Consider the following 20,849-nt stretch of genomic DNA (forward strand, 5'->3'; position numbering starts at 1 on the left):
TCTGGTTTCTGGTTAACTAACTATGTTTTCAGTTCTGCGCACCACAAGTTCAGTAAACACGTAATTTTTCCTCCAATCACTGGTTCGGCTTGTCTTTACTGGCCAGCCCCTCTTTCTCCTCGCTTTCTCCTTCACGCAGTACGCCTGTAAGATGCCACCTGCCCCCTCCACAGCACACACGCTCAGCTCCCCTCTCTTGGTGGACTCTGTATGCTGCCTTCAGGGCTTCTCCAGCAGAGGGGAAGAGAAAGGCTTTGGCCCTCACAGCTGTTCCCAATGCTTCGGTCCCGATCGCTCAGCAACCAAGAACAAAACAAAAGCACATCCCCTCCTCCATCCCCTCCCTTCTGCACCAGAACTCTATCAACCATTCCCCCTGCCCCCCCACCCCACACACACATGAACACACACACACGCACACACACACGCATACACACACAAACCACAACCCTGTCCTCTAACCCTCTAACCCCCTCCTACCCCCACCACCCTTGCACTCAAACACCAAGTCCTTTGTCCACATTCGATGGGCAAAATATATATTCTGCAGTAACAGCAACTAGGAGCCAAGATGAAATGGTATTATAAAAAGCCGAGGAAAGTAGGCCTTTCTGTTGTTTGATGCAAACAGATAAGTAGCAAAATTGCTGAATTGTCAAGTGTCACCGTGCCACAGTTATCTGGTTATGCTGAAAATACAAGAACAGGAACATTTTGGGTCAAATATCATCCAAAACACGATACAAATGATGTATAGTATATTTAGAATGGGAATGGAATGTTAAACACTGTAAAAACTTTACTGGCACTGCAAATGTTATCCTGCTCTGAAATATTGTTATATATCATGTTTGGTGTTCTCAGTTATGCAGACAGACATGTGATACAGAGAGACACGGAGATGGAGAGCTAGGAAGACAGAGACAGAGAGAGAGAGAGAGAGACAGAGAGAGAGAGAGAGAGAGAGAGAGAGAGAGAGAGAGAGAGACTGACAGACAGACCGACAGACAGACAGAAAGAGAAGGTTTGTGTGAGGGAGAGGACACTAAGGCAGCTCGTAAGAGCGAGACTCCATGCAGCTCCTATGCCTCCCTCGCTGTTCAGTAATGTGACATGACCAAAGCAAGTTCAAAAAAACAATATCACTTCCCTCAAAGAGCTTCTCAGTGCTCGTGTTCATTACAGCCACCAGACAATAGGGAAGCATGGGGTTTGCCAAGAGCCAACATGTGTTGTGAAAAACGCTATACAAATAAACTTTGATTGATTGATTGAGCCCCAGTCTTTCAGGTGAGCAGATACTACCTGCCAGCCACCGTCCTGGCCGCCCATCAGTGGCGGTGTGCAAGGAGCATGGAGATCATCTTGTACACATCTAATGCGTTTTCCTTTTTTTTATCCAGCCATTTTGTCCTTCACTCATTACAGTGTCATACAGGTTGGATTAGAAATCAAGCATCTGTTGTATAAAGCGGGGAAGGTGTGTGAATGCCACACCTCTCACAGAGACAGCTGGAGTGCCATTATGCCACAGGCTGACTCAGATGGCTTCTCATTCTCACCTGGTTGCCTTTGACATACAGTACATGAGCACAGTCTTCTGTAGAGGGAGCCATTGCTGAGCTAAACGTATGTGCTTGGTCAAAGTGTGCTTTGTGACATACCGTTCAAAAACTATTTGGAGGGTGTGAACATTAAATGGACAAATCTGAAAAATTACACCAGGCAACGTGCACCCCTTGAACGATGAGTCTTCAGATGAATAGATCAAGAAATTGCAAAAAAAAAAAACTTTCTTTTTTTTGTGAAAATAGACAAGCTATTAGCCAGGCTCATGAAGGCAGGAGTCTAGAAGTCAGCACAGTGTGGTGTGATAATGGAGAGTTTTATAATAAGGGTGGAGCAGACTCTACTCCACTCCATCCACATAATGAGGGGCTTGGAGAAGAGGGCCAGCCATGGGAGAATGTGCCCTTTATTCCTGCTGCTTGTTGCCTGAGTGCAGCCTCTGTTCACCAGGCCTGGCACACATTTATGACACAGGGAACCAAACCAGCACTGGCTACGTGTCTTTTACTGCAACACTGGGCTCAGCCGGTAAGAAACACGGCATGCTGGGAAATGGAGCCACAGCTGCCGATCAACTACTAATTACCATTATGGTCTAAACAAAGTGACCAAGCAGAAGCACCAGTCTAAAAGCAGAATGTGATTACAGGAGTGAACAGGTAGTGAGTTTGTATTTTTATTTTTCCAGGTAATATGACTATTTTGTCATAATATTAGGATTAGTTCCCTCTTGCTTCCTCACTGCTGGTAATTAATTCCCCCTTTGAAGAGTTCAGTTCCTGTGGACAAGAAGTGTGTTAGCCAGCATGACACAAAAACATTAACATACACAGTTGTATAGATTAATCCAGAGTCTTAAAGTTTAGTAATTTCCGAAATAGAATGTGAGCAGAAAGGAAAAGGGAAAGAGAAAGGGAAAGAAAGAAAATGAGACAGTCAGAGAGAGACAGAGGTAGAGAGACAGAGAGAGGCAGAGAGAGACAGAGGTAGAGAGACAGAGAGAGGCAGAGAGAGAAAGAGAGGTCAGTGAGGTCAGAATCCTGACCTGTGACCTAGGCTGAACTCTAGCATGTAAGGTCAGGTTTACTGTCCTGCTTTCTGCCCTCACAACTGTGCTGCCTCTCCTCAGAGCCCTCAGTGCAGGCCTACCACACACACGCTGCATCTGCTCATCAATTATTTAACACTAACAATTGACAGCACAATAAGACAAGAGAGGAGTCGTCTCAACTCTACTTTGTTGTACTGCACAAGCACAGAGCTTTAAAAACTGACATTCATCACAGTCTTTTGGCCAATAACCAAAGGTAGCAATGCACACTTCCTCGATCAATGAATCTATTTTTCCTAATGCAAACATAACCTTAATATCAGTGTTTACAGTAATTAATCATACATAAGTTAAACTGTGTCAAAAACCACCTCCTACTCTAGTGGTGTAATGTAAAATGCACATTAACAGCAGAAAGTCTCTGGGTGCTTAGTCATCATTCCCCTGCTCTCTGGTTTAACACGCAGGAGTAAATGAGGGCAAGGCCCAGGCAGGAAACAGTAGTCAGTACAGAATAAACAGCATCAAGCAAATTATAGATGACTAATAACTACCATCTGAAAAGATGGGAAAACATTGCTATGACAGGATCCTAACATACATTTTAGGACTTTCATTTAGTCTAAGACTATTTGAGCAATAAAATAAACTGAACTAACATGGTTTATTTCAGCAGTATAAAGTCACTAAACTAAACACTGAAAATGTAAAAACTGTCAAAAAAAATTATCAATTTAATTTGGCCCATTTTGTAATTATCGCCAATAGGTTTCCACATAAAACAGCAGGTAATTGTAAAATATAGCATGGCTTCAGTTTCCTTAAAGCATTACAATATTAAGTGCTTTATAAACTAAAAGTCTTCATACTTAATGTGGTGTGTTACCTTTATTATTATGTAACAAGCCAGTCAGCCCAGTTCGTAAGCCATGACATTTCGTAAATAAGATATGGCTTGCTTTACGCTCAATTACACAGACAGTGTCCATGCAATCTTGAAATGACAAATATCATACATTTTAGCTCTTTTCAACATTTTATTTTTCATTAAATTATTTACAAATACAATACATGCGAAGAAAATCCCTGACTCACCCTTCCAGTGGGTGGTAACATTTTTTTCCCCTCACACCTGTGCATACTACCAAGAGCCAGTAGGGTGAGGTACAAAATACATAATTACCCAATGTAAATAAAAATATATATATGTATAAAGTGTCATGCTTTTATTAGAGTGAGCCCGCAGTCTTAGTGTGTCTTGTTCTGCTGCGGGGCATCCCCCTTGAGCCCAGCTGACCTGAGGACAGTCCTACGGCTCCTTCCCCACCCTTTGCCTCCTTTAAAGGTAGGACACTGAAATATTAATGCTGCAGTACAACAGACTGCAGGAGGGAGGCTACATGCACTGTGTGAGTGTGTGTGTGTGTGTGTGTGTGTGTGTGTGTGTGTGTGTGTGTGTGTGTGTGTGTGTGTGTGTGTGTGTGTGTGTGTGTGTGTGTGGCAGTAGCATGACTACTGCTCAAGACATTCGATCCTTGCCCTTCTGTTCTGACCTGTGAAGCCTGTACTGCTGTTCTTCTGCAATGGGTTCAGAAAGAATCTGTTCTTAAATACTGATCGGGGATCAGCACACTTGAGGTAATAGGGGGTTCTGCTGGAATGTGGTGGTGAGTGTGTGCGACCACAGGCACATGTAGCTGTGATGGGTGAGAAGAGTATGGGCTTCCCGAGTTAGGAGGAACTCAAAGAACACAAAGCAAGATACCAACCTCACGGCTGACAACAAAAATTGTATTAATCAGGTGATAGAATTATGAGCTGTAATTCCCAACTAAAAAGGACATAGATGTAGCAACATAGATGTAGCTTTGACACTTTGGTTACCATGTATTAAAGATGACAGCATATGACCTGTATTCATATGCCAAAAGTATTCGCTCACCCATCCAAATGATTGAAATCAGGTGTTCCAATCACTTCCATGGCCACAGGTGTGTAAAATTAAGCACCTAGGCATGCAGACTGTTTTTATAAACATTTGTGAAAGAATAGGTCGCTCTCAGGAGCTCCTTGAATTCCAGCGAGGAACTGTGATATGATGCCACCTGTGCAACAAAACCAGTCATGAAATTTCCTCGCTCCGAAATATTCCACAGTCAAATGACAGCAACTCAGCCAGTTGTAGAACACGTAAACTGACGGAGCGGGGTCAGCGGATGCTGAAGCGCATGGTGCGAAGAGATCGCAAAATCGTCTGCAGAATCAATCACTACAGACATACAAACTTCATGTGGCCTTCAGATTAGCTCAAGAAAAGTGCACAGAGAGAACAGCTTCATTCAAGCCATACATCACCATGTGCCATGCAAAGCGTTGGATGCAGTGAGGTAAAGCACGGCACCACTGGACTTGTCTGGAGTGACTATTCGCACTTCTGCATTTGGCAATCTGATGGACGAGTCTGGGTTTGGCAGTTGCCAGAAGAACGGCACTTGTCTTACTCAGTTGTGCCAAGTGTAAAATTTGGTGGAGGGGGGGTTGTGGTGTGGGGTAGTTTTTCAGGAGCTGGGCTTGGCCACTTAGTTCCAGTGAAAGGAACTCTGAATGCTTCAGCATACCAAGAAACATCCTACTTTGTGAGAACAGATTGGATCTGGCCCCTTCCTCCTCCAATATAACTGTGCACCAGTGCACAAAGCAAGGTCCATAAAGACATGGATGGCAGAGACTGGTGTGGATGAACTTGACTGGCCTGCACAGAGTCCTGATCTCAACCCGATAGAACACCTTTGGGATGAATTAGAGCAGAGACTGAGAGCTATGCCATCTCGGCCAAAATCAGTATGTGACCTCACAAATGCACTGAATGGTCAAATGGTCAAAAATCCCCATAAAGGGTGGACCAATGTCATATTGAATGGATTAGGACTTGGATGTCACTTAAGCTAATATGTGAGTCAAGGAAGGTGAGCAAATAGTTTTGTCAATATAGTGTATGATAATTACATGATAAGATGATTTGACTTAAGTGGGCCACCTTTGCCAGTATGTTCATGTGCAGTATGTTCCTGTTCAGTATGTTCCTGTTCAGAATGTTCATGTTCAGAACGTTCATGTTCAGAATGTTCATGTTCAGTATGTTCCTGTTCAGAATGTTCATGTTCAGAACGTTCATGTTCAGAACGTTCATGTTCAGAATGTTCATGTTTAGAACGTTCATGTTCAGTATGTTCATTTTCAGTAGGTTCCTGTTCAGAATGTTCATGTTCAGAATGTCCTTTTTTCAGTGTTCAACACAGAAACTGAACATTATGAATAACAGGAGGTGTCTCATTGTTTGGAGTGAGATTCCTTATAGATAAATAAAACAATAAATGAAAAAAACATACTGAAATATCCATATGATAAAATTTACATCTGAGCATGTAATCAGTAAAGTAAAGTAATCAGTAAAGCAAATCCCGATGAGTTGACTAACTGACCTCAGGTCAGAGAGCTGTATACCTTGCGAGCACCAACAGGCTAACGAAGTGACAAGAGTCTGAGCTTCTCGGAGAAAACAGAGACATAGACGGAGATTCTAATCTGGATAATCAGCAAAACTAGATGTGGTTCTCTAATCCACTACAAACAGAACTGTGACTGCGGCCTTTTGGTACAAGACCGATAAGTGTGGGGAGACAGACTTAAAAAGACCACGAAGTTCTGCTCGTGAAGTTTTAATGACACGAGTCTAAACACGGAATGCCATCAAGCCCTTGCTCGGGATACCATCCTCCTACCATCCAAAATAACGAGTCTGCAATGACTTTTGATCGTTTGGCGGTTTACCATGATCAAGGACACGTTTTGGCATTTTAGTGCTGGTCAATTTACATTTATGTACATCAAGTCTGTAGTGGGACAGCACCGCAGAGACGGCTTTACCTACATGATAGCGGCGGTTACGTGCAAATTCAGATTGTCCGTCAACGCACACGTCTCTCTTATTAAACACTTGAAATATCACCGGAGAAACGTGTCCTGCTTTGACGGGTGGTGAAGAGCACAGCAGACCTGGAGATCATGCGGTGCCTCTCACTTAAAACACTGACGCTAGGCAATAAAGTGAATTTGGAACAGCCCAGACATATTTTAGTGATGAGCAAACGGAAGTAAATTACACTCAGTAAAAATACAAATATGTTAATTGTATGGTTAACTGCAAGGTTTCACATTCTGCGTGTTACACACGGACACTCTATGACCTACATCAAGATGCACTGGAAGCAAGCGACTCGCTTATGTTGCAGATTTCGGTACACTTCAGTAGCGTGCAATGCAACTGCAGTAGTCACTCACCCTTTTTGAAGGATTCGGCCGGTCCAGTTCAATAAAAGTCACTCATTGACTGTTCGGGCTATGACTTTAGATAAATAATACAGAATTGCACTCTAGACAAGGTTTGCATACCGTAGTTGGTCATAGAGTCTGAATTCAATTCATTTTTGAACGTCCCTTGCGTAGTCCGTGAGCGTGAAGCATGCCCTCTCTCATTTTAGTATAAGTATGTAGGAGGCTAAAGATTTGGCGACTGAACGCCTTGGCTGTAATTGCAAGACACTGAAAATGATTGATAGATTGTGCAGGGACTCGAAGGCTGAATCACAATGCTTTACCCCGCCTATTCTCTGAGAAACGGCGAATAGAACTGCAGGAGAAGGTAGATCATAGCTGTGTTATTTAAAGAGACTATTACAAATAGACAATTTCACCCTCCCAATGTTTTACAAGGATCAATCTGTGAACCTCGAACGTAGTGCATACTTGGAAAACTGCTTGACAAGAAACTGAGTAGGTCTAGGCCAAAAGCTTTCATTTACATGGTTAGAGAGTTACAACTAACAAAACGAGGACGCGTTTCTTTATTCATGGACTATGTGTGTAATGCTGTTGGAATATTCATTTCCATAAACCTCTACTGGAGCTACTTCTGCCATTCAGCTTCCTCATTACAGTGAGAAGAAGCTCCGTAGGAGAAGCACTGCAAGAGACTCCCTGTGGCACCGCGTGCACGAGAGAGATCAGTATCCTTGCAGTGGCGGAGCAAAGAAAAGGCAGCACGCGCTGGCAGCATGCCTACCTTCTGCTTGGCTCAATCGTTTTGTTACAAGTTCAATCTGTGCTGCATAACAGGAAATGGAGTGTTCAAGAAGCCTTCCACTGCTGAAAATAGACACATGAAAGACAGAAAAACAGGCATCATCTACTGTGGCTGAGAGGCTAATGGAGATGTGTTTTATATTTTACTTATTCAAAACGCCATTTATAGAAGATTTCTTATTTTTCTGAGCAGATTTTACATTGTATATTGTCACAGAAGGGCAACTAAGATGTGATTATTTACTTTATTGTGTGTACTCACTGATTTGCCTGACAAAATCGCAATTGTATTAATAAATACCCCAAAGTCAACCACTTTGTAGTTGTGGTCTTTATATTTTAGAAATGGACAAAATCATTTATGTCCCAAGAGAGGGGATCTCGGCTAGAACGCTAGTTAGGCAGTTTTCAGTGTTACAACCGTATTACAACAGTAGCTTCTACAAGAAATAGCTACAAGTACAAGTACATAACACATGATTTTAACAAACATGTTCAGGTAGTTTCTATTACACTCCAATAGAGCGGGATACACGTGATTAATGTGTTGTGAGAAATAAATACTCATCAGACCTCAATCATCTCCGTCCGTCCGTTTTATAATTTAACTGTACTCATCATATAATATAAATATTATCTTAAAATGAACAACATTGCAGCATTTCAAACATGTAATTGAAATTATATTGCTTTGCAATTCAGCAGACTGGAAACAGATACAGTATCTTGCTTAAGTTGAAATCCTTATATAACCCTTATAGTATGTCCTTTGTCGTCACCTAGTGTTCTTGAATTGTAAGACACTTTTTAAAAAAAGCATAAGCAGGCCAATATGATGTGCCATCAGAGACATATACCTATGCATTCTAAACAGGGACTTTGCAGTAAGTTACCACTAATATATTCCAACCATAACACATTTCCGTGTGTTTTGAGTAAATGAAATCAAGTTGTAGCATGCCATCTAGGGGAGACAGTGTGTTAATACATTGTCGAGGTACTCTCTCCCCCATACACACATCCACACATTTCTCTCTCTCTCTCGCGCACACACACACACACACACACACACACACACACACACACACACACACACACACACACACACACACACACACACACACACAGGGCTGGCCCAAGCCTTAAAAGGCTTCATTTGGGGCCTCCCATACCACCTCAGAACCAAATTCTTATGTAATTAATAGTGTCATCATCATATCTGGGTGCTCTTGGGGGCCCCTGGTGGCATGGGGGCCCTAAGCAGCCATCTAATGGTATGCCTTAGGCTGGCTCTGCTCACACAAACACACTCCTTATTTCACCTCATTTTAATTCACAAAGAAGTTAGAGTTATTTATTTATTTATGTATTTATTTATTTGTTATGTATTTGTTGAGTGCTTGGCCTAAGGCCACTACTGAGAAGGGTTTTTGTGCTGACATGATTAAGAGTGCTTTTTCTGAGTGTGAGAGGAAAATATACTGGAAGACATTCTTCTATGAAACCAGATTTAAAGGTGAAACCCAGCTGTTAAAGAGAGTACATTTACATGAAGTGGTTTAATCTTGCTTAATGTATGTGTTGTGTGTGTAGATCTGTGTGAATGTCTGTGAGTATTAATACAAATGATTGTATATTAGAATAGTCAACTTCAATAAAAAACTCCCTGTAAGGAAATAAAGAAGGCTAGTTTCAGAAGACGATGACCTCGGGAGTCCAGTGGTGTCCATAGAAAGCCCCCCATGGTGAGATGATGTGGATTTTTGTAACGCTGGGAAAACAGAGACAGCTCCCTGTGCTTCTAGTTTGGCAGCTGTAAGTTGTTATTTTTGGAACAGAATAGCTGTTTCACGTTTACAGGACCTCAAAGCAAACAAAAGACTGAACCTTTACATACTGTATACATATTGATGGTGAATTCAGGATTTCACAGTATATAAGAAAAGCATTTTTAAATAACCAAATGCACAAATTAAGCTGATTATTTCCTTAATAAAATGAGGTAAAATAGAATAAATTAAATTAAATACTGGCAATAATTCCCCTTGTTGCATCATTCCATCTTGTATCATGCTGTTAGAATGTGAATGGAACTGCGCATGCCCTGCTCTCGTTTTATACAATCTATCTCGCCATTGGCACACAGAGATCGTACGCCGGTAGTGAGTGGGGTTTCTAGTGCTCTCAAACTCTCGTCGTTTGGTCATGCTGTGAAAGGAGGAATCGACTTTCCATATAAAAATTCCCAGAAGCAAATACCGCTTTAGGACAAATACCGCTCTTTGATACTTAGCAAGCAGATACACGCATTTTAGTCATGGAGGAGAAGAAAACCGAAATTAACGGTCACGCTGGGATCGCGGTGCCAGCTGTTTCCATTAAATCGGAAAATATGAGATTTAAGGATAAGTTAGTGGTCTTTTTAAATAGAAATCGTTTAGTAATTTTGACTGTGTCTGGGGTTCTGGTGGGCGTCGGGCTCGGAATGATGGTCCGCAACTTGAATCTCACCCGAGCGCAAGTGACTTATTTCGCGTTCCCCGGAGAGATGTTGCTGAGGATGCTGAAGATGATCATCATTCCTCTCGTGGTTTGCAGTTTGATCTCCGGTGCTGCTAGTCTGGATACGCGCTCCTTGGGCAAACTTGGAGGAATCGCCGTCTCTTACTTTTTAGTGACCACTCTTATAGCCTCGGCAATCGGCGTAGCTCTTGCCTTCATCATCAAGCCTGGCGTCGGTGCTGGAGCGCTAAACACTAATAATTTGGGGCTTGAAAGCGTCAGTACCAACAAGGAGACGACGGATTCATTTTTAGACCTGGCAAGGTACAGATTTGAGCTAATTTGATAATAATTTATTCACGACTACAAGTAGTCTGCAAAATGGATTAGCCCTAGATTCCGTTATTCGAAGAGGCTAGAATGAACAGCCCTGTCCAGTCTATACAAGTCTGCCATCCATAGCTGTAGGTTAGGCACATAAATGGATCCCTGACGCAGGAAAAATCATTTATGAATAATACTTTTGAGAAATAATAAAAATAACTACTAATACAGTAATAAGGAGGTTTTTATCACTTCTGCGCAGTGATCACATGCTGTTTTCTGTGATGAAGATCAAGAGCGATAAAGTCTATAGAAAAAAATAATTGTACGTTAATATCAGTGAGGCCGTTTACATGATAAATTAAGTCTGCCATACATTTGTTTGTTTGCCTGTATGACTTGTAAGACAGTCCTTGTGAGGAAAACAGCTGCTTAAACAAACTTTCAGATTAAAGCAAAGGGTTATTTACTTTAATCCACAAGTGTTAGAACAGTGGGATGCGTCACCCATGTCAAATACACCACAATCTACAAGTGGTTTTAGGAAGAGACATACTTGACCTTTTAGATGCCTGTAACGATTTGATTTCATTCAAAAGTCACTTCAATTAAAAATGTGAAAGTTTCTCAACATATTTTAGGTGATTGACCTACTGTACAGTAACACCTCCTTCCATGTGGGTGACTGGGTTAATCTGTTCCTTGGCATACACGCTCACATGATATGGTAGTGAAAGCTTTTGGGACTCAGTTTAAGCAAAATGGACGCATGAGTTTCTGAATGAATGTTTCTGCTATTTGAGACCTAAGTTGTAGAGGTGCATATCTGTATACGCAGTTACGTCTGTTTGTTAGTTTGTTTACCTCAAGAATAAATTAAAGTACTTTGTTTTTATGAATGACTTTGGAACACACATTTTGAGGCAAAGGTGCTTCTATGAAAATTCTTTGGAATACATTTGGACAGTTTGTGGATAGTACATATGAACTGTGATAGCAAAGGGCTCATGGCTTATGGCTATGGAGTTTTCTTATATTTGACAAATTGCTGTTGTTATTCTGACAAGTGAAAAGATGAATACATGGATGTAGACCCTTTACCTTTATGCAAAAAGAACAGGTTTCTTTTTGTTTGGGATTGCACTTTACATTTAGCAACATCATTTAGAGACTTATCGGGTGTCTTTATTCCACTGTCCTGCTGAATGTTGAGAATTAGAAGCCATTAGTGCCATCCATCTGTGCTTGGGAGTGAATTGTACACAAATCACATCACTTTTATGTTCTTCTTCACAGAAACCTGTTCCCATCTAACCTGGTATCTGCTACTTTTCGCTCAGTAAGTATTCTTCCCTCTTCCTAGGTATATGCACCCCCCCCCCAAAAAAAAAACAAATTATACAAATTCCTTACACCAGTTACACCAGCACGACCTTATTATTTATAGCCACTTTTGACATTCATATTAGCCTTCCTTATTAACTCTCCTCTCTAATGAACAGACTGCTAAAATGGAATGAGCATTTTTCTCTATTCCCAATAAATACCTCTCATGTTCTTTCTTTATTAAAAGTGGCCCAGACGTTGCCATAGCAGGCATGGTAGGCTTATTCCATTCCCTGACGCCTGGCAACCAACTCTGCATTACTAGACGGTAATGCATGGGCGACTGCCCAGCCTTGTGCACCAGCGGGGAGAGCGGAGAAAGGGTCAGGGGGGTTGTGTTTGGAGTGGGGCATAATGTCAATGGCCACGGAGTTCATCCAGCCCAGCAGGCTCAGTTACTCTGGGCCCGAGAAGGCCAATCAATAATCAAGTCATCAAAAGCTGTTTTATGCTGTAGCTTTGGCAGATGCAGACAGAAGCTTTGTTTTCTTTCCAAGAACATAAACATGTCATGGAATTTGTCTTTTTTGATGCAGGTTTGCTATGAGATGTAGATCTGATGAAACAGATATTAACTACAGGCAGGGATGTGTGCAAAAAGAGGAGTGAATTTCAAACACAAGCCACCAATTTTCTGCTGGTGAAGAATGTAATAAAGAAAGATGTCATGAGGCTAGATTGTGTATATCTCATTTTCAAGGTGAAACTGAACACAATCCATATACATGATGTTTCACGGGTCCATCATTATTGACATTGAAAATGCATTTAAAGAGTAACTGGTATTACCAAGGATGACAGAAAAGTTTATTACTCATTGGGCATTAAGATACTCTACTAGGCTGGGGACTGCAGACCATAGAATTCAAGTTTCTGAGTGAGAGGGGACTATGAATAGTAGACTAATAAAGGAGGCTGCAGTCATTGTCTGAATGTGAACCAGTTGCCAGGTTCTTTTTAGCTGAGCTTTAAATGTTTTGTGGACTTCCTGGAACACTCAGCCAATTCAGTAAGATGTCTACACTCATCAGCACAGAGAGATACATTGACATCAGATGAAATGTAATCCTTATGATGAATTCTGTGAACTTTGTCATTCTCATTTTATTGTTTCCAACTTCTCCCTTTCTTCTTTTTGCCATAGTATGCCACTGATTACAAGATTATCGCAGTGGGAAATGGCACAAATGGAACCGTTGACTACCAAAAGGTTAGTTATGTATACAAACACAAGGTCAAATGATGATGATGCGTTATCTCTCTTTCACAAATTTAGCAAGACACACATTGTACAGTGAGACCTGCTTTAACTCAAAGGGGAAAAACAATTTTCATAGAAGGACCTTGGCCTTAGTTGCTTTCAGTTTTTTAATATATATATATATTATATATATATATATATATATATATATATATATATATATATATATATATATATATATATATATATTAGGGGTGGGACGCGATCAAAAAAATTAATCGAATTAATCGGAAGCTTTGTAATTAATTAATCGAAATTAATCGCATTTTAATCGCATTTCAGTATTTAACATGAGAAATATTAATTTAAGTTTGAATGATGAATGAATCAATGAACATAATCAAACTTCAACATCTTGTTTATTTTTCCACCAGTCTACTACACAGACCAATATATTAGTGCAGAAAACAGTTCAGAACATTGGAAATTCTGACCAAAATGTTGTTTAATTTTGGGAGTTTTGCTCAGGATATTGGAAAAATTGAAGTAAATCAGAAGATGTTTTTTAATACCATTTTAGATGGTATACTTTTCTTAAATTTCCCAGGCCTCTGCCACAGGCATCTCCATAGTGCCTAGAAGTGGTCTTCTGCATGCTCAAAGCAAATGACTGGATCTTCCATTCATCATCTATAATATGAGCTGTCACACCAAGATCATTCTTGTTGCTAACAGAGGTCCAGTGATCCCCAGTCAGAACCACATTTGTGGCGCTCTTCACAATAACCTGTTTTACTTCCCTTTCACAATAACCTGTTTTTTTCCCTCGTTCTTACGTACGAGGTTAAGAAGTACTTGGTGCTAAGAACGTTTTGGGAAACTCACCCCTGGACGGTAGTTCGTAACTTGCATCAGTTGACGCAATGTGCAGCGCTTCTTGTAAGCCTTCGACCACAGAGAGCGAACAACACAAATAATATGACGCGTCATGTATAAACGCGTGCGGAGTCGCGCGCTACGGTCACTCGCGAAAGTTTAATCCAGTCTTAATGGTCCAATGAAGGTACTTTAAAAACCAGGACATTTCCTCACTTTAAAAAAAACCCGGGACGACCAGGACAGGATGTGAAATGCGGACGTTTAGGTCACCCTATCGTACTAGGAATACATTTAGCAGCTAAGTTATCATTACTGACCTGCGCGTTAAGCTGGGCGTACACTGTGCGATTTTTGGTCCATTTTCAGCCGATTTTTCACTCGTTTCGGCTCAATCGCGTGTCGTGCATCGTATAGTTTACACAAGTAAACGAGGAGCGATTCACACCTCACGACCAACTCCCGATCAGAAATCGCAGCGTCGCAAGAATATCAAACATGTTTGAAATTCAAATCGCTCCTCGTGAGAGTATCGCACTGTTGAAGCAGCTCCACGAGCCGACTCTCCCTGCGATTTAGTCGTACAGTTTGAGCTGGAGCTGAGTACACGATTTAAAATATCGTAGTGTACGCCCAGCTTTAGCTGCAACATGTTTTGCGTTGAGGTGGTAACGAAGGGTGGAAGTGCTCCTGTGATAAGCGAACTCCTTCCTACATAAAGTGTAAATAACACTATTTTTGTTTGAACTTCCATCTGGAAGTTTCTTATATTTAAATTTCCCATCCACCAGCGTAGCCTCTTCAGTCATCTGCATCATGCTCATCTTATCGTGCGTCCATATAATCTGTACGCCTGGAACTCGTGCACTGAGAAACGTTCCACGATGCAAAAGTGTATCGTGCGTTAAAATGCGTTAATTTTTTTAGTGCGTTAATTTTCCTGTAATTAATTAATCGAAATTAACGCGTTAAAGTCCCACCACTAATATATATATATATATATATATATATATATATATATATATATATATATATATATATATATATATATATATTGTTTTTAAAAATATTGATATGTTTATTTTGACAAGTGAAAGAAGAATACACAGATGTAGAGCCTTTACTTTTCACCTACTAAATGACCAATCTTTGGTTTGGGATAGCATTTTAGATTTAATTTCTATGAGCACCAAAGTCCATTTTTGTTCTCTTGGCACAGGTCCCCTGAGCACTGCTGTGTTCTATCTCAGGCCCTGGTTGTGCTGCCTCTTTTGCAGCTCTCAGTACACGTACCCTACGTTTGTTTGCATAGGGCAGAGTTGACACAACCATTCTTGCCTCTCCTCAGCTCTCGAGCAGCTGGACATGGCAAATCTTTCCCAGAGTGCTTTAGTGCCCAGGTGCTTCAATCCCAGAATCCTAGACTAACACAGACTCCAGTGGAATATCTTGCCAGAGATAAAAAATCTATGCTCTGCTTCTGAAATGGAATTCCTTTTGTTTATTTTCCATTTTAAGAAGAAATTTAAGGTCGTGACAGACCAAATAAAATTGCATTCTGAAATGTCTTATGTTCGACTGTACTCCATGACACTCCGTAACTGCTAACACAGGCCTGGTACACATCATTATTGGCTAGAATTGCATCCCAAGAGATCAGATATACCTTATCTTCTGATGAAGCCTAGAACAAGAGAGGGATTTGGGCAGATGCCAACTCTAGTCCCTTAGCTTTTCATCACCATGAATGTGGAAAACACTGTATGACAGCAGAGGCTCATCAGCTTTGGCATTTGGATGGTCACTTACCAAACACAATCAGATCACAGTAACTGTCAGACACCGTGTCTGTCTAGTAGTAAGTTCTGTGAAAGGCATTTCATAGGAAATGCAAATGCCATTTGCTTACTGAACTATTCAAGCCGAAGGACTCTAAAGCCAGGATTTTAGAGCTATAAGCTCTAAACATTTGAAGAACTACTTCTTCCAATCGTTCTTCTAATGTTATCCGTTCACCATGTTTAAAAACAGATGGATTCATGTTCATGACTGTAAGATAGCATGCGTTTGGCTAATGCCTAAGCTAGCACGATGACATAGATGTGGGCTGGTTGCAGGTGCCAGTGGGAACAGACACAGAAGGCATGAACATTCTCGGCTTAGTTATGTTTGCCATGGTGTTTGGAGTGGCCTTGAGGAAGCTAGGAGAAGAAGGGGAAGAGCTCATACGTTTCTTTAACGCCTTCAATGAAGCCACCATGGTGCTGGTCTCCTGGATCATGTGGTGAGTCACACAAAATGGTCCCATCTTAAAGAATCCAAACACTGTTACTGGAAACAGCTTCTTTAAGATTTATTTTCTTTGTCAGGTACACACAACATACCCCATCCAATCTACACCTAAGTTTACTATAAAAAACATGACAGTGACCAAAGCTGGCTAGGTCATATCAGGTCATGCCATGGTATTTTAGTGTTAAGGGAGCATATTATTCGTCATGTGTGTTAAAGCAATTTTTACTTATTAATGTCAGTGGTAGTAAAGCAGATAATGGTGTGTATGGACATAAGCGCCATGCTTTTGACACAGTGTACCGTGCTTCATGTGTTCCTTAGGTATGTCCCAGTGGGTATCATGTTCCTGGTGGGCAGTAAGATTGTGGAAATGGAGGATGTGGTTCTGCTCGTCACCAGTTTAGGAAAATACATCTTTGCCTCCATCCTGGGCCATGTCATCCATGGAGGCATTGTCTTACCTCTCATCTACTTTGGGTTAACCCGTAAAAACCCCTTCAGCTTCCTGTCTGGCCTCATCACACCCTTCACCACGGCCTTCGCTACCTGTTCCAGGTAATTCACATTGTACATGCTACATGTTTGCAGATTAAGAGTGTGAAAGTTCTATGGAAATTGCGACAGATGTGAGAAAGGCTTTAAACTGTGTACCACACCGTGTTTTACAGTTGAGCATGTTAATAAATAGGTCAGTCAAGATTACATTTATTAATTAGTGGACTGTTTCTTTGCCACAATGTAATCAAAATGCATTCTGTAGTGATCAGTCCTGTGCCACAGTTAGTGAGTCCTGTTCTTCTACAAATATGTGTTTTTTTAATGTATCATTTCATGTATCATTTCATGTATCATTCTGCAATTCTGATATGACTTGCTTCAGTCTTTGCTTCAGATCACAGCAGTGTTTCGGTCAGACTTGTCAGGTCTACCACAAGATAAAAGAATTCTGTTGGAGTCACATTCACTGTTGTACATGTTGTACATTCACTGTTTCACATTGACGTTTTGTGTGATTTTGTATCTTTAACTCACGGACAGGCACCTTGACAGTGTATGGCAGAAACTGATTTAACTTGGAATTGATTGGTGCCTCAGTGAGGTCTCTGCCCAAGACCACAGTGCTACCACACTTAACCCACACTTAAGGGCTGGTGTTGGTATACATTGTTTTTTCTCCAAACATAACAAAGTATGCAGCTCTGTCAGAAAGTTTTTCTGTTTTTCGTCACAGAATATTTTCCCACCTATGCTAAGGTACATGAAAGTGGAGTTTGTATATAGGAGAGTTGTAGTTTACACTGTTAAGTTTTCAATAACACTTAACACTACTCTTATTCAGTTTTTATGGTAGACTCAAGAAGATAAATGAACACAATACTATATTTCACTCTCGTGCCCTTTTTGTTAGATTGAGACTCACAGGGACTTCTTTGGCGGCAGGCCTTTGGGGCCTAAGTCCTACATGTTTTGATGCATGATCCTAATGATTGAGTTTTTTTATTTATTTAATTTTAGTTACTTTATAAAGTGACTCTGATTGAACCTTAAATCTTTATAAACACACTGACACCTGTGTCCACTTCTAGGGAGAATAGCAACAGTGCAGATTATTTTTTTCAGTTGCATTTTTGTGGAAAATTTTTGTGTAATAATTCTTTTATTCAATAACTTCATTAACTTTTCTTCTGAAATGTTTTACATATATTCATTGTTCTTTTTGTTTGTTTTTATTATGCTTATGGGTTCTTGTACCTTTAGCATTAGCCTTCAACATATCTTCACCATTTAAGCCATCTCTTCAGTAAAGATATTACAATCATATGATAATAGTATTGCAATTTAAAATACTTTTATGTTATTTTTATGAGAGATGGCATTAACTTACTTTTTTAGTCTCTTGTTTGTTTGTTTGTTTACTTTTGTGTCCTCTGCTCTTTTAGCTCAGCAACATTGCCATCCATGATGAAATGTGTAGAGGAGAACAACGGCGTGGACAAGAGGATCAGCCGCTTCATCCTGCCCATTGGAGCCACCGTCAACATGGACGGCGCTGCCATCTTCCAGTGCATTGCTGCTGTGTTCATCGCCCAGCTGAACAATGTAGACCTCAATGCAGGCCAGATCTTCACCATCCTGTGAGTACTCTAACAAAGGGGCAGTTCCTCTGAAAGTTAATAGACATTTATCAGATATTACAGGAAGTACACCAGTCCCTGGGTTTAGTGTTGTTGCTGATTGAGCATGTGTGTATAAGTTGAAAGAATTAGAGGGAAAGAGATGTCTTCATGTCCTTCAGGGTGACAGCTACGGCGTCCAGTGTCGGAGCAGCTGGTATTCCAGCTGGAGGAATCATTACCATTGCCATCATTCTGGAAGCCATTGGCCTACCCACCAATGATCTGTCCTTAATGCTGGCTGTGGACTGGATTGTGTAAGATAGTCCATCCATTTAATCTTTTCATTAGTACCTAGGTCACTGCTCATGCTAACCTACATCGACAATTTATTTATTCATAAACATTTATTCAGCAATCCACTATATGGTAAAAATTCCTGAAATTGTACTGAATAATCTGTATGGTGTGTGTGTGTGTGTGTGTGTGTGTGTGTGTGTGTGTGTGTGTGTGTGTGTGTGTGTGTGTGATTTCAGGGACCGAACCACCACTGTGGTGAATGTGGAGGGAGATGCCCTGGGCGCTGGTATCCTACACCACATTAATGAGCAGGAGATGAAGAAGCAGAGACATCAGGGGAGGGAGCAGGGGGAGTCGCAGCTGCAGGAGGTCAAGGTGGAGGCTGTGGCCAACCTCCAGGCCGAGGAGGAGACCTCTCCTCTGGTCACACGGCAAATCCAGGGTGACAACTCCTCACGCAACACATCCGATGAGAAGGATGCTATGGAGTCTGTGCTGTGAAATTTCTTTATCACCTTTTTCTTTCTTTCTTGTTACTCTCTTTCCTCCTGATGTTTTCTCTTTTTTTTCTTTTTTTTTAAACCACTAAGTTTTAACCATATCAACTTTTAAAAGATGCTGCCTGTTGACTCCTATCTAAAACCCGGGAATAAATGCCATATTTCCATTCAGTGAGTATACAATTGATATTTATATGTCACATTAGCACAGTGTGGACATCGTAGTGAAATGACAAGTGTGTTTTACTCTGACATTGTCCTTTATTGTGCCACATTTGTTTTTTATTATGGGTAAGGAGAGCGTTCTCAGTTTGCCTGTTATGTGTTATGGTACATCTAAAAGGGAATATTCCTCATTTTAAGTTAAAGTGAAGAGAATCATTTACAGACTGACCTCTTGCTCTATTTATTAGCTATATTTTAACTTGCCATGTAAAACATTAACCATTTTGAAGATGGATAAGAAAATATTTGCTGTAAATATTTGGTCCCTAATGGCATGTCTTGTCACGGTCTGGCCTAGTCTGGCTCTGACACCGAGATTTGATGGGGACTGTTTTGCAAGGTGACTATCAAAACAACACGACAGGATAAGTTAACTCTGATTTTCAAGTACTTAAACTTCAAACACTTGAAAAAATATAAATACTTGAAAAAGTTGAGAATGTGTGATGAGAAGGAGAATGTGTGATGAAAACTAGCATGGGTAAGAAAAGACTAGACATGCTCCACGTGCATTTACTTGTTGCTTCTCATAATTTATGTCGCAAAAAAAAAAAAAACAGCTCTAACAATGTGCTGTAGTGACATCTAGTGGTGGAACTGAAACTGTTAGAGTAGTAAGCTGTGATTACTAGTACTTGTTTTTAATTGCTAAAGACTGTGAAAACTGAAAAGAAAGATAAAAGATTAGTGCTAAAAAACAACGGATTATGAAATATTGTAATTTTCTTTTTATTTCATTCCAGACCCACAAGTTCATGTTTTATCACTGGGCGCAAAAGTACCACTAAAGCCCTATCCGGACGGGATTAGTTTCTCAGGGGGTCCTGGGGTAATTTTCTCTTTTACGGGGGGTCCTCTGTGATTTTAATCCCATCCGGAACGAGCATGTCCGTGTTTTTCTCAGACGTCCTCAGAGAAAATTACAGGCGGAATTACCTACTGTTTTTCGCTGTACTCCGTGGTCGTCTGGTAATTTTAGTCCCGTCCGGATCCACATGTCTGAGTTTATACATGCAGACATCACCTCGCGTTTAATAAAACAGTTATATGTCCACTGCCACGCACCGTAGTTACACGTTGGGCGCGCGTTTTCACGGAGATCCACGTAAAGACAGCGGCGAGCGAAAATGGATTTACTGGATTTTTTAATGGATTTATTTTATTTTATTTAACGGATTTATTTAGCTATTTACATTCATTAGCGATTTTTTATAATGTGTTTTCTGTATTGGTTTAACAAAATAGCTTAACTTAAACGGAGATCTTAAATGCTGAACTGAACAGTAGTAAAGTTAAAAGTTAAAAAGGAATCATCAGAGTTGGCAGTGTGACATTATTAAACATGCTATCACGTGACAAGGCGA

General features: G+C 40.7%; 2 protein-coding genes across 4 annotated transcripts in view; one reads left to right on the forward strand and one right to left on the reverse strand.

Annotated features, from left to right (window-relative positions):
• Positions 1 to 7,223, reverse strand: part of sertad2b (SERTA domain containing 2b) — a 28,745-nt gene extending 21,522 nt beyond the window's left edge. For 2 of the 3 annotated variants that reach the window (XM_076973798.1, XM_076973799.1), the window contains exon 1: positions 6,962 to 7,223. The gene's annotated coding sequence lies outside the window, so the exon portion shown is untranslated. The remainder of the gene's footprint in view (positions 1 to 6,961) is intronic. The other variant, XM_076973801.1, reaches the window with a different exon arrangement.
• Positions 7,224 to 9,898: 2,675 nt separating this feature from the next.
• On the forward strand, positions 9,899 to 20,088 carry slc1a4 (solute carrier family 1 member 4). Its single transcript, XM_076973793.1, has 8 exons — positions 9,899 to 10,588; positions 11,885 to 11,927; positions 13,119 to 13,184; positions 16,169 to 16,335; positions 16,668 to 16,901; positions 18,287 to 18,481; positions 18,643 to 18,777; positions 18,997 to 20,088. The coding sequence occupies exons 1-8, from the start codon at positions 10,080 to 10,082 to the stop codon at positions 19,259 to 19,261; spliced, it is 1,614 nt and encodes a 537-aa protein (XP_076829908.1). The 5' UTR covers positions 9,899 to 10,079; the 3' UTR covers positions 19,262 to 20,088.
• Positions 20,089 to 20,849: the final 761 nt, after the last annotated feature.

Source organism: Brachyhypopomus gauderio, chromosome 15 (genome assembly GCF_052324685.1).
Source record: "Brachyhypopomus gauderio isolate BG-103 chromosome 15, BGAUD_0.2, whole genome shotgun sequence".
Taxonomy (NCBI): domain Eukaryota; kingdom Metazoa; phylum Chordata; class Actinopteri; order Gymnotiformes; family Hypopomidae; genus Brachyhypopomus; species Brachyhypopomus gauderio.